At 42.8% G+C, this 15118-nt stretch overlaps 1 protein-coding gene across 8 annotated transcripts in view; it reads right to left on the bottom strand.

Annotated features, from left to right (window-relative positions):
• Positions 1-15118, bottom strand: part of ITPR1 (inositol 1,4,5-trisphosphate receptor type 1) — a 395541-nt gene that overhangs the window by 58583 nt on the left and 321840 nt on the right. For all 8 annotated transcript variants that reach the window (XM_043977918.1, XM_043977916.1, XM_043977917.1 and 5 more), the window contains 3 exons: positions 14719-14911; positions 5968-6090; positions 1416-1591 (listed from right to left, as the gene is read on the bottom strand). In XM_043977918.1, the coding sequence (XP_043833853.1) occupies positions 1416-1591; positions 5968-6090; positions 14719-14911 (492 nt within the window). The remainder of the gene's footprint in view (positions 1-1415; positions 1592-5967; positions 6091-14718; positions 14912-15118) is intronic.

Raw genomic sequence — 15118 nt, forward strand, 5'->3', positions numbered from 1 at the left:
CTCATTAAAATATAAGCTACTTTAGGGCAGGGATTGTCTCACTTTTGTTTCTGTGTCCCTATTACTTTGCAAAGTGTCTGACACATAGTAAATAATAAAGAAATGCTTTTCACTCATTTACTCAAGTTACCTCTTGGCAGCATGAGCTTGTCTTTACTGCTCACTCATCTCTCCCTTAATTAGGTCCTGCCTTATGACACCTCTGTTGTCCTCAATTATTAGAGAAATCTTGTGCTGCTTTATGGGTGTATGTCTTATAATCTTAACTAGCACATAAGCTTCTTAGGGGCAGAGACCAGGTTTTATGACCATTTGCATTCCCTACAACACCCAGCATCATATCTTGGGAATATCTATCTGTTGGTTTGGAACAATGATGAAATATTATCTGATCTGCATTTCAGTTCCTTCTCCATTCCCCTGCCTGCCCCTGACCAGTTTCTGAGGAAGATGCCCCAACAACTGTGACATGGCCTAAAAGTGACATGGAGAAAAGGAGAAACAAAGTCAAGGGATTATCTAAGGATAATTCATTAACAGAAATGTCAGTATCTAAATTGCTCAGTTCAGTAGACTATCTGCTTATTGTGTACAGAGCACCATGCTAGCAGCTGAGGGGTTGATAAATTCAGGGTCCCTACTCTCATGGAGTACAGGGATACAGGGAATATAACTAATAACTATGGTACCAAATCCATGTATAGGAAAGGTATCAAAAATGCCACATAAAATCCATGGAAGAAGCAGCCATTACTAACTAGGAGGGGCTCAGGGAAAACCATGAAAGGAAGAGTGTTTGAGGTCAGCTTTAAAGGATGAATGGAATTCAAAAGGCCTTGGAAACAACAGAAACACAAGCAAAGAGATAGAAAAGCATGGCATTGGTCAGCAGTCTAGTCTGGCTATAAAGCAGAGGGCAGAAAGGACAAAGGCTAAGACTGAACAGGTAGGGTGGTATTGCTGTAAGCCTCGAATGCCAATTTAAAGAATTTGAACTTTATTCAGGAAGACACTGAAGGGGTTTTTAGTGGAGATGGGGGCTGATAGGGGATGACATGAATAGATCTGCGCATAAGGAAGATAAGTCTGGCAGCTGTACGAAGGAGGGGAGAGAGTGGAGGTGGAAAATTCTGTAGAGAGGCCATTAGACTTGTCCAACCAAGTGGTAATGGCGGCCTGTATTCGGGTGGTGGCAGTGAAAAGAGAGAGGAGGGGAGGGATGGGAGAAGCAATCATGGGCTGACTACACTGGGAGAGTCCCTGAAAGGGACCAGACTTTCCGTTACAACAGCACCTCATCCACGGTTTTCTGCTTTTCAGATTCAGACCAAAAAAAAAAAATTCCTAGGGGACAGAAAGGCAGTTGTACCGCAAGGTGAAGTGCTGGGAAACGAATGAAATCATTCCGTACTTACATTGAAAGCACCCAGAAGGAACAACGTGGGCTGCAAGCCGACCGAAAAGATGAGGCGCAGAATGGTGGAGGCAATTAGAGCTCGGATCCCGTGGGGCTTGGGCAGAACGATGACTATGGCCAGGGAGATCAGCATGGCTGTCCATAGTAGTCCTGACAAGTGGGGCTCTAGGGTACCTGGGAAAACAAAGGAGGGGTCTGGGTTTTTTCAAATCAATGTTTCTGACTCGTGCTGGTGACAGACACGTTCTGGGAGCTGTGTTTTCTTGAATGGCATCTCCCTCCACACACGTGCAGCTGAAATATCTTATCTCGCTTCCCACTTGGAAGGCTAAACTTCCAAATGAGCCTTTAATTTAATTAAAAGAATGAAAAGGAGGGGAAAAAAGGGAAAAGGAACAGTTTATTCCCTTACTGCTCAGATCAGATTTCTCCAAGGGAAGGAGGTGGACAACACTGGTATCTTTAGGGCCATACTCCGTCTATGCTACTCTCTCCTGAGAGATCTTACACTGGCTTTTGTCATCTCTGGCTATTTCAAGTCCTATTCTGGGTGTCCCATGAGATGGTCTGCTTATATAACATGAACTGCCATGGCTAAAAATATTCCTCTCTTAACCACCCCCCACAACAACGTGCTTTAAATGTTGTTGTATTTTGAGGTTCCTTCCGACGTAAACAAGCAGCAGCACAAAGTAAAGGCTGCTTATATAAAAAGGAGATTTGCATCTTCAAAACTGTGATTCTTGTTGCAGCATAACCCACGTGACAAGGAAAGGAGAATGCCTGACAGCCTAGGGGGCTTCTCCTCCACTGGCACCAAGCAACCTGATTCACTGAACGTGTGACCACAAAGAGCCAGAGCACCCTTTTAAACTATTTGTTCTCCCCCTGTACCCCCATGGGTCTTTCTTTCAAGGTTTAGAAAAAGCCAACTTAGTTGAAGCTGGGCATAAGGAAAGCACTCCCAACCAGCAGGGAGATGTATGTTTTGAGAATTCCAGCAAGGCCCAGGGCGAATACCCCCTGACAGCTGAGGTCACATAACACCCCCCACCCCATGCATACTACAGCCCAAAGAAACATGAAAAGGTAGAATGGATCTACCCAAATTCTCAAGAAAGAGATATGCAACTACTTAACACGCACAGGAGGAAAGAATTTAGTGGGTTGTCTTCCGGTCACCTCTTTAATGATATTTTAACCTGCTGCCTTTCTACTTGGGGAGGGGGAACCCTGTAAAAAATAGGACTACACTTCCTTTAATCATCACAGCAGGCCCACAAGTTCAGCTGAAAATCAAAAGAAATCTGCAGTCGCCTAAGGTTCATGCTTTTGAAAGATCACGCTGTAGGTTACTCATCAGCATTCAAATAAACAGAAAGAAATGCCACTTTAGAAAGGAGCTTTTAAGGCCAGCTCAGCAGTGGAGCTGGGGCTTGTTCCATTGCCCAACAGGGGTGGGAAGCCAAACGACATCAGGGCAGGTAACAAGGTCACTTTACATGCTCTGGTCGGAGCAGGGACATTTGGGGAGCCGTGTATCGAGGCGACAGAGTGAGAACCCGGAGCCTAAAGGAATCACTGGTAGGCCACCAATGGAACTTGATCTTAGGCAGTACTCATTTAGCCTGAGTCTGGAAGAGAGTTAGCAGCCATGCAGCTCCTGAGAAACAGGTAGGAGAGAATGCCCTTAAGACTCTCACAAAAGAGGGAATGAATGGCTGGGCTGTTTTTAAACAATCCTCTTTGCATAACCCCTGCCGAAATCTCGACACCACACAACTTTAGTAGGTTATTACTCCCTGATGTCAGATCATCATCATGTGTTGCCTCCAAGAGAGTCTAATCATGACTTCTGTTTGAATCAGTCACAAGGAAGCAGTCTAAAAAGTCAGACTTTTAGAAAGAGCAGAGCTGCTCCCTAAAATCTTTTATTCCTACCAATCAGAAGGACCAGTCACAGGATCAGAATCCTCCTACGCTAGAACTGTAAAGGGCCTGAGACAGGTAATCTGACCCCCTCGCTATACACACAGAAAACTGAGACCCAGGGATGTAAAATCACTAGTTCGAGGTCACACAGCTCATTTGGCGGAAGAATCGAGAATAAAACTGAGGTCTCTTCTCCTCAAGAATTCCTTGTTTGTTTCCTTTCTCTTCATTTTTCTGTTTAATTAATTTTTTTCTATTAATGATGTGCTTTCTAATCCAGAAAGGTCTGATGTAGTGTTGCCAGCTGATCACCCCCTAAGAGCTGGATCTGCTGGATTTCCCTACAGACTTGTCCAATGACTAGTGAGAAAGCTGTTAAATGAATGCAATGAGAATCCATTTCAAGTCATCTAGAGAAAATAAGCCAGAAAAATACTGACCTATGGTTACAGTTGAAAATTCTGCCGTGCTGCCTTCTCACTGAGGGAGTAGGGTTGGGAAGGAAAGAATTTTGAACTCAAATTTTTTAGAAAAACCCAAATAGTAAAAATTGTTTTTACATGTAATTGGGGAAAATGAAATATCAAATGCATAAAAAATAAATTTAAAAAAAGGAAACTCTGTCATGACCAACTGCGGCTACTTCAGACATTAGTCTGAAGATCCAATCATGGTGCCGTTGCTCATTCTGATGATCATACCGAGCTCTTGGCTAAGCAATTTACAAAATAGAACATCCCTTGATCCTATCAATAGGAAAACTAATTATAGTCCTTTTAGAGAAAATTTTGTAGATGTATGTTCCTGCTGAGATTTGTGGCTGGGAATTGGTTCTTCATGCCGTGTAACTTTAGAAAAATGATTTGCTTTTGCACTGATATTTAAACAGCCACATAAAAAAAATCCATATGTAGTTTTCTATATATTTTAAGGTCAAATTCCCAAGTTCTTTTTAATTCCTGAAAAAACATCAGCTACTTACCTATAGGAAATAATGTTTTCTCATCACCTTTAACTCACGTCTATCAGGCATATGAGATGTTATGATTTACTGCCCTCACATGTGAAGCTGCTGAGCTTAAAGGATGGTTCTGCCAACAAGAGAAGATGGCTTTCCAGCCTTTTCCTACATGCTTGCTGGGCCATCTGTTTAGACCTTTATTGCATATTGCACAACATGAATGGGTAGACTGACATTATACCTGAAAGTCTCTGTCACAATACTTGGGTGGAAATTAAACTGACAAGAATGCATCCCTGGAAGCTGTAGTAGATATGGAAAAGAGGGAGCTGAAATCTTGCTACTTACAATATCAGCCACCTGAAATCCACAAATGTAAAGCGTTTAAGAATTTCACTAAGGGGGCAGCTAGGTGGCGCAGTGGATAGAGCATGGCCCTGGATTCAGGAGGACCTGAGTTCAAAATTGGCCTCAGACAATTGACACTTACGAGCTGTGTGACCCTGGGCAAGTCACTTAACCCCCATTGCCCCACCAAAAAAAAATAAAAAGAGGAAAAAAAAAAGAAAATCAAGGGGCCCCAATGTGAAGGCTGAAATACAAAAGCGCCAAATGTATTGTTTACCTTTTTTCTAATAAGTACTTTACCTACAGGAGAGGCAGTGTGGCATCATGCATAAGCCTCAGAGTCAGAAAGACCCGGGTTCAAGTCTTGCCTAGGCCACATCCTGGCAGGTTAGGCCTGGGCAAGCCTTTTAAACCTCTCGGCAATGTTCCAAGATGATAAGTTGCCGATCAATTGCCAATTTGCATTGGTAGATGGGGTTTCTCACTGGGCGCTCCTTACATTGATGGAATCACAAATTGAGAGAAAAAGGTGCAAGGAATTTGAGGTATAAATTCATTAAAAATCACCATGTGAACCATCACTCATGGACTGACCCAAAGAAAAAAAATATTCTAGATATTTGCAACTCTTCAGCTCAAAGGAATGTTATCTATGGGATGGTAGTAAGAAGGATGGAGGTAGAACCTGGGGAACTACAGGCTCTGGCCTATGCCTGCCTCTAAACAGGGGTATGGCCTTCAAAAAGTCACTGCTCCTCTCTGACCCTCAGTGTCCTCTATAAAATGAAGAGGTTGGACCAGATGAGTTCTAGGACCTCTGCCAGCTCTCACCTTCTCTCTAGGCCAGGGCTTCTAAACCTCTGCTCCCTGAACTTTTTTTTTTTTTTTTCAGTAGTTTGGTAACAGCATTTCAAGTATACTTGGCTTCCCTGGTAATCCTGTGCATTTTATTGTGTGCATTTATAAGCATTATTCTGGGAAATGGCCCCCAGACTTCACCAGACTGCCAAAGGGAGCCAGGACACACAAAAACCGTTAAGAACCCCTATCCTTGCCTCATTTTGGCTAATGAACAATCATGCGAATTTCCTCCCATCCCAACCCACAGTTACAACTGTAGTTTACTAAGGTACATTTTAATAAATACTGGCAATAAAAATTCACAATTTCATCTGTCCTAGACTATATAAAGCAAAGTTATCAAAGAATGGTAAATGCAGATTTAGCTGGGAAAACTGCATTCAAAACCCAGGTTAGGTCCTTTCTAGTTGGCTCCGGCGTTCACCATCCCAGTAAAAAAGGCTGATACCTCCTCGGACTCCTTTAAACGGGTAGAAAAATGCAACAAGCAGATTCATCAGGACGGCCAGGTTAAACGAGATGCTACTCCAGAAGGACATGTTCCGAGAACACCAGTACAACACCGGCTGGGCTGTGGAGACAAAGAGGAGGCCGCCATCAGTGTTGGAGATTCCCTCTGAAAGCTGGGAGATCCCTGGAAGCCCTCTGCCTCACAGAGATGAGACCTTTTTTGGTTTTGCTTTGATCTGAAATGATCACTTGTTTTTAATTTTTTTAAGTTGACTCAGGGAAATAAACTAATCACACATTGCTACGTGAAACTTTATGAGCAAGGGGAAGGTGTTATGTGTGTGGTTGGAAGGTGAGGCAGAGTGACATGAAGGGGTGGCGGGGAGGGGAGGAAAACAAGCAAGAACGTGCCAGATTCTCTCCCAGCAAGGAGACCCCAGAAGCCTTTGGTGGACTTCTGGGGCTGCCTAGTGCGTTGGCATCTATGTGTAGTAAAGGGCTATAGGATCCTCAAACCAAGCAAAGTAATAAATGCCCCTTCTAGTAACCTGGGGGCCCAGGAATGGCCTTGGCTAGGCCAGTCTCAGACTAAATGGCAGAACTTTTAGTCACTCCCTTTCTTGTAACCCATTTATGACTAGTCACCATGGTTTTTCTGAAAGGGAGTGTTATACTTTATAGTGTGTTCATTTGGCCAATTTCTTTGACTAGCCAATGTTTAACAAAGAAATCTCATTTGGAGTACTTAAACATCTGATAATTAACCCTAACCAAAGTAACTAGTTAGTAGCAGAATAAGGAACCTCTAATTCTGTTGTGTTTTTTTTCCTTCGCTGAAAAGGGTAGGTTCTAAAAACCACAGAGCTTTACAGCTTTACACCTGTCTTTGGACAATTTTGAGAACAGATTAATCAACAGTTCCTGAGAATTTAGCGGGGAAAAGTACTCATTAAGAGCTAAGAACAATTGGTTAATAACAAATAAGTCATTCCCAAAGTAACCTCATTTCCTATTCTGAGTTAACTCCGCTGAAAGGCTAAAAGAATGTTACAGATAGAATAGAATACATCTGGATTTCAGCAAGACACTGAATAGTTTTTGTGCTATCCTTGTTACTCAGAGGACAGTGAAAAGTGGGCTGGACAGCAGTATGGAGAGGCACTGGCTGTTAGCTGAATAACTTATAAGAAATAATGCTATGTGGGGCAGCTAGGTGGGGCAGTGGATAGAGCACCGGCCCTGGAGTCAGGAGGAACTGAGTTCAAATTAGACCTCAGACACTTGACATTAGCTGTGTGACCCTGGGCAAGTCACTTAACCCCAATTGGCTCACACAAAAAGAGAAAAAAGAAAAAAGGAAAGAAATAATGCTGTGACTTAGTGTCAGTAGAAGGGAAGAGGTCCTTAGGTCTTTAGTGGAGTGCCAGTGGTCTCCATACTTGGCTTCATCCTGTTTAAAGTTGTTATCAGCTATTTGAATGAAGCTACAGAAGGGATGCCAACATATTAACACTTCATCCTGGATGACAGAATCAAGATTCAAAATGAGCAAAAGACTGCAATGATGGTCCCAAATAAACAAAATAAAATTTAACTGGAATAATTTACTTTTATATTAAAAACCAAGTTCCACAAGTTTGGAGTAGGGAAAGCTTCATCTGGGGGAAATTCATCCGAAAAATTATGTGGGGGCACAGTTTAGTAGAGTGTAGCAAGCAATAGGAAACAACCCTGTGATTTAACAATGGGGAAAAAAGTGAATGTGATCTCTAGCCGTATTAACAGAAATAAACTGCCTATTATAAATTATCAGGAGCACTTTACACAAATGATCCCGTTTGATCTTCCCAACCACCTGGGGAGGTAGATGCTACTATTATCTCCTTTTTACAGAAGAAGAAACTGAGGCTGAGAGAGATGAAGTGGCCTGCCAAGGATTACACGGCTACTAAGTCTACAAGGCAGGACTGGAATCCAGGTCTGACAACAAACCCAGCCTCCATCCACAATGTCACCTAGCTGCCCTGACCATTGTTCCACTGTCCTAAGCTGGTTAGATCACTTCTGGAATAGCTGCTGAATTCCAGGGGCTTCCTCTCAAGAGGGATGATGCTGGCAAACTTGAAGTAAGTCCAATGGTGGGAAAAGAAAAGGGTGAAGTGTGTCAAACAAGTGAAAGCTGCCATGATGAGAGATGAAAGAATAGATTTGTTCTGTGTTGCTTCCAAGAGAAGTTCAGGACTGATGGAATATGTAGGGAGAAGGATTTCAATTCAATGCAAGAAAGAGTTTTCTAGTAACTTGGTGCTATTTATGAATGGAACAGGCTGCCACAAGAAGCAATGAGTTACCTACATCACTAGAAGTATCCAAGAGGAAGATGGACGACTTTTCTGACTGGCTGTAGAAAGGATTCTTACCTTGGGAAAAGGCACTAAGCAATGACAATCCAAAGTCCTAAGACTCCAAGATTCTCAAATGCCCAGCCAACTGGGGAGTCACTTCATTGTTCTATCCTATCTTACAACCTGGACTGGCCAGTGCAAGGCAAAGTGAGATGTAATATCTTCTTCCACATGGCATACAAAGGCATGTTCTAGGTTTGGGGCAGATTTCACTATGAGCAGTTCCTAATGAAGAAAGCTTGATGTTTTTTCAAGTTGAGCTCTGAGACACTAATATGCTGCCTGCAAAGCAACCTGAAATACTGAGGAAAACTGAACCATTTCAGAAGATGGCTCCTGCTACCACCTGCGTGTTAATTAAGAGGCCATAGGGAATAGAAGGCTGGACTTGAAGTTAAGAGACCCGGGTAAGCATCCCACTTCAGCTTAGCTTGTTGCTCATAGCCAAGTCACATAACCTCACAGAGTCTCAGTTTGTTTATTTGAAAAAAATGTGCCTAATGATCATTTGTACTACCCACCTCACAAGGTGGTTGTGTATGCCAGTGATTGGGAAACCCTAATATCCTAGAGAAATGTGACCTGTCCAGAACTGTTGTTCGCAACCATGTAGAGACCCTGTACTCATTCAGGAACAGGGTAAAAGCCAAAATAGACTCGAGAGGTAGTCTAATCCGGCTCCATTATTTTAAAAAAGAGGAGACTGAGGCTCAGAGCAATCAGAAGCAGAATCAGGATCAGAACCCAGGTCTCTGGCCTCTAAACCTAGTTCTCGTTCCATTCTACCATGTTGCTTTTCTGAATACATTTTTAATCACAATGCCTTCGTCCGTTTTCTTTAGGGACAACCAGTATAAATGGTGTTAAATGGTGCCTTGTTGAGGTTGTTTCATAAAAATACTTCGTAGGAAGAACTTCAGTGTCTCTGGTGATACCAGAAGCAAAATTCCTAAAATGTGTTCTCATTCATTCCCTCCCCTCCCCCCGCCCTGTATATGGGTGCAGGATGCGTGGGAAAAGAGCTTGATCGGATTTTTCTTCAATGGAATGACCATTGAGTTTAAAACAGCAGCCGGGAGCAAATCAAATGACCTGCCTAGTGCAAGAAGGCCACGTTTTCCAAAGCTTTCTCCCAATCATGAAGTCATATCATAATTAAACGCAGCCAGAGGTACTTAAAAAATCTGCTGGCTTTTTCCACTTGTGCTGAAAAATGAGTGGAGCTTTCTGAAGGAGGGACAGACCACATTTTCTACCAAGGCTAATAGTTCGAATGGGACCAGCACTTGGGAGATGGTGACAAGCTATTAGTCACCATCCAACATAAGAGCGGACGTGCTAGACAGGCCTCCTTCCCTGAACGATGCCAAGCTCAAGTTAAAGATTTACTCTATCAGTTCTGTTCAAGATCTTTAAATTTACTGCTGTTGGGGTAGGAGGGTGAGGGAGGATTTTAAAAGGAGGAATTATTTGCCCTGGGGGAAAAAACCTGACATTACTGATGGCATTTTGCCCTAGAACAAGAAAACATGTCTCATCTGGCCACAACCGCAGGGGCCGAGTGTGAGGAATTAAACGAGAGCCCAGTTTTTGGTTTTTGTTGTTCAATACAACATGAGATTTTCTGTCTCTCTCAAATGCTAATCTACCACTGATTTCTTAGCAGGTTTTCAACATCAGACATGATGATGGAAGTACAGGTAGTAAATGCTGTTTGTAGAATGCTGGACAACCTATAAACCTATTAACAAATTACATTATTTCAGATGATCAACAATGGGTTGTTGTTGGGTTTTTCGTATTTCAGTCATGCTTTATCTATCCCCTGGGCACCGAGTGAACCTGGAAGAGTTGGTCTTGTGTTTCTAGCACCTGCTGCTGTGGACCTAAAAGACACAATGATTTTAGGGTTGTGGCTTAATTGTATAAAATGGAAAAATGTGGTTAAAGGGATCTCCTCTGTAGCTGATCATCTGAGCCAGGGTTATCTGATGCATTTCATCATTTTCTAATAGTGTAATAGTTATGTACAAATGTCTCATTCCCCCATTAGACTATAAGCTCAATGAGGACACTGTAATATTTATCTTTCCCTCTAATTAATAATAATAATAATGATAATAATAATACCAGTCAGCATTTCTATGGAGTTTACCATGTGCCAGGCACTGTGCTAATTGCTTTATAATCTCTTTGATCCTCCCATTAACCTTAGGAAGTAAATGCTATTATAATCTGCATCTCAGCATCTACATTTCTTTGTACAGAGCAGCCACTTACTAAATTCAAACCAACAAATATTTATCAATGTTTACTAAGTTAAACACAACTCATAAAAAATTACCCTATCTATATTTTAAATTGTGCAATAATCCTGTGCTTAGCGCTAGTGGCAGGAGGTTAAGCAGTGGTGATAGTCATGGGGTCAGGGAAGGTATAAAGAAGGATGATTTTAAAATTCCCAAGAGAAACTGAAACATGATTCTACCCACATATTTTTAAGAATATGTTGTGTGCAAGTATGTATCAGATACTGGGGATACAAGGATGAAGATTGCTGGAGTCCATACCCTCATGGAGTTTACAACCAAGAAGGGGATGGGACCTAAGGCAGCATGATACGGTAGAAAGCATGCTGATTTTGGAAGTGGATGGTCTAGTTTTAATTCCTAGCTCTGCCTCTTCATATCTATGTGACCTTGGGCAAGTCCCCTAATCCCTCTATACCTCAGTTTCCCCATGTGTAAAATAAAGGCGTTGGAGTAAGCCCTAATGCTATGAGCCTATGAAATAATTATTATGCAAGATAGAAAATTCTTGCGTATGGGAGTAGTCACAATAGCCAGGGAAACCTTCCAACAGGCTGTCCCCCTGCATCTGAATCCAAATTCTGTAATGAGCCAGCTGAATGGAGTACCAGTCTGATGTTGCCTTCAGGAAAATTGTTACATAAATGAGCTAGGAATAAGTTTTCCACAGGTTTATTATTAGGAAAAGTGGCTACTGATGGAAATACAATTATAACAAAAAGATTTTTTCCTAATGAATAGATTTCTTCCCTCCCCACACAAACATGCAAATTCATGTTTAATTCAAAGTCATTAATCACAATTTTCCTTCTTCTCACCAGGAGATAATCTTGAAGCCAATTAAAATCATGCAGTTGGCAACCAGTAGCTGTGTTTAAGCACAAAGGAAACACGCTTTTTTTTTTTTTTCCTTCCCCAAAAGAGATTGAAAAAAGGATGATGTCAAGAGAAAGCATTTGGCCAGAGTGCAATGGGAAAGACAGGCCTGCAAGATTTCAAATGGGCAAGGATCACCATCAGGCAAACTCCTTTACTTTTCAGGGGAGGTAACGGAGGCTGAGACCGGTTAGGCCCATGGTGCTGAGTAAGTGTATGAGGCAAGATTTGATCTCACCAGCTCCAAACCTAGCACTCTCTCTACTATGACACCGAGCTGCCACATTCACAAATGTTTTGTGAATGACTGATGAGGGTACCAATATCTGCAGCAATTACCTCATAAGGTTGTTGCGACAATCAAATGAGATGATGTGTTCCCATGGTAACTCGCAAATGACTAATCAGGTTATTAGGGGAAACAGACATTTATTAATAATAGCGATCACGGCTAGCAATTGTGTAGCATCTAAAAGTTTACGTGCACTTTTTACAAATATCTCATTTGATCCTCATAACAATGCTGGTAGGGAGGTGCTACTACTACTGTCCCCATTTTACAGATGAGGAAACTGAGGCAGAGGGCAAGTGACTTGCCCACAGTAACACAGTCAGTGTGTGCAGTGGGACCGAACTTAAGCATTCCTCACTCCAAGTCCAAGGTTCTAACCATTGTATCACCTAGCTGCCTCTTCTTGCAGGACATCCCCATCCCTTCGAGGCTGACATCAAGAAGGACAACTGAGCCTCCTCCCAAAGGTCTTTTGGTGCCTCCGTTAGCGACAGAACATACAGATAATAATGACTATTGTGTAAATGGAATTTGAAGGTTACAAAGTACTTTACAGACATTATCTCATTTGATCTTTACAATAGCCCGGCGAAGCAGGGACCCTAAGAACCTTTCTGAAGGACCAGAGAGGAGGAAACCGAGACTCATTACAGATCTGACTCCATCTAACATTTAGTGAGATGCAATATGATGTGGTGGAAACTTAGCTCGACCTGGGGTCATTAGAAATGGGCTCTAATCCAGGCTCTGACACTAGGTTCGTGGCTAAGGGAAAGTCATTGAACTTCCCTGTGCCTCAGTTCCCTCATCTGAAAAAAATGGGATAAAAGCCCTCCTTCTCCCTACCTACCACAGGCTTGCTGGGAGGTCAGTGCTCTGTAAATCTCAAAGCCTCATCTAAGTGTCAGCTATTACTGGCACATTCTTGGTCACTGGAGGGACACACAGCTTCAGCAAATGGTGGATGATCGCTTGTGTTCAAGAAGTGGTGTAAGAGAAAATCAGGAAGTGTCTGACCAGGGAAGGAGGTGGGGCAGTTATAGAAGGAGGATGAGAGATAAAAGATACCGGGGAAATGCTAACAGACCCAGAGGGAGGCCTTCAGAGCATGGGACAAATTCTCTGGAGAAGACATAGATGAGAAGTACAGAGGACCAGAAGGCAGGGCCGGGTTGTCATTTGTACCACTGTAAGGAACGGGGAAGGTCATTAGGCTCTCAAAGTATTATGTTACAGTGCTATAAGAGACTAAGCCCAGTATTGAGGCAGGAAGAAGATGAGTCTAATGGCTCTGCCTCATCTATCTGCTGCTCAGGGGATGGAAGAAAGAACTGAATGAGGAAAGGAGGTAGAGAAGAGGCACCCTGATACAAAAGAGAGGGCACTGAACTTGGAGTGACTGGGTTCAAACCCCACCTCTGTGACCCCGGGACCGACACTTTATCTCTGAGCCCCAGTTCTCTCACCTGTAAAACAAGAGGGCCAGATTAAACAGGAGACGCTTGAACTAAGACCTCTAGATGCAGTTCTCAATCTGTGATCCAAGGACAAATAAGGGAGGACATTAGCTGTCCCACCTCAGACTTGAGGAGATCCAATTGAGTAGGCCGCCTGAATATGAAATGTCTGCCATAAGCCAGGTACTAAGGCTATAATAACAAAAGTGACCGAGCTCATGCCCTCAAAGAGCTTGCATGGGGTGGACCATACATGCACAGGTAAATACATGTAAACTATCTACAAAGGGAATACAAAGGAGGGGGGTAAGGCCTGGCATGTGGGAACACTGGGGAAGGCCCCTTGCAGGAGGAGATAGCATGCGAGCAAGCAGAGCCTGAACACAAAAAACAAACACAGCTCTCTCTTTCACCCCATTTCCCACCTGGACCTATAGTAAGGAGGAAAACCAAAAGAACCTAACGATACAAAAATCAAACCAAACCAAAAATCTCAACCTGAGTTTTCCAATAAAAACTCAGTTGCAGACTAAGAGATACAAACACAGCCCAATCCTTTCAAGTCTGTCCTATCTGTTGGTGCCAAGTGCTCAGTCAGTGCTCAAGGTCCACATTAAAAAACTAATGAAAACCATGAGCTGAGCAGCCCTCTGGGAAAGCCCCTATAAAAGTGTTTTAAACATGTAATTTTCATCGGATAGTCAGGCGTTTCAAACGGGACTCACTCATTAGCTCTGACACATCTAATGCGGCAAACAATTCCACGGCCTATAAAACGACACAATTAACAATGGCAGAGGTAGCCTACGAGGGGGGAGATGCCCAAGTCTCCTTAGCAGGTGTGCTAGTAAATGAGAAACGAAAGCACCTAACTTTCTTGCTCAAGAGCCTTGTCTGGTGAATCCAAGAGACTGGTTTCTGTTTGACCTGGTGGTTGCTTGTATTTTTAAAAAGTGAGATACTGCGAGTAGCATTTATGCCCCTCTGAGGGATTGTTCAATCAAGTTTCACCAAACAGAGGATGAGGATAATGTCCTCAGAACATTCTGACTAGGATTCTGAACCCTGACCCCTGTCGGGGGAGAATTCTGAGGTATGTATTGATGGCATTCTGAGGTGGACCACAGCCCTTCTACCCTAGGGGACAAACACCCCCTGGAATGTTGAAACTAAAGGCTCTGGGTGACTTCTCTGTGTGGCAGCCTGCTAAAGACAGAGACAAGAGGACTGAAACCATGGCTCTGGAGCCCTGTGTCTGAGTGTCATCTCTGGTATTTCCCATGTTTGGGGGCACTGGGAAGCTTTGCTTTCTCATCAGTAAGATGGGGGCAATACTTTACTAATGACCGCACTCATGGGGCTGTTATGAGTTATCAGCATAACGTATCTGTGTGAATGTGTCTAACCTACCTCTCAGCTTCTTCTGCCAGTTCATTTCATTGAAGAGGTCTTCAGATCTCAAGAAAAAGTCATTTATTTTACTCCCTTGCTCATCTCTCTCGGTGGTATAATATATCCGTAGTTTGGACTCCTTGGTAAGGAATTCACATATACTGGGCACAGGAAAGACTATTTGCTCCATTGTACGATCTAACCTGACGATCTGGAAGAGATGCATGAGATCAAAGGATTACTTTAGTATCATAAAAAGGCATTTATCAGACACTTATTTATTCCTGACCTTGGATTAAGGTGTCATGGAAGGCAGACAGAAATCAGCCTAATACTTAAAGAGCTTAATACCTAAGGCTATTCTGAGTCCTAGGAGGAGTAGAATAAAGCTATTTCTGGAAAATCTATAAGATTATTA

The sequence above is a fragment of the Dromiciops gliroides genome, chromosome 1, assembly GCF_019393635.1.
Source record: "Dromiciops gliroides isolate mDroGli1 chromosome 1, mDroGli1.pri, whole genome shotgun sequence".
In the NCBI taxonomy this organism is placed as follows: Eukaryota; Metazoa; Chordata; class Mammalia; order Microbiotheria; family Microbiotheriidae; genus Dromiciops; species Dromiciops gliroides.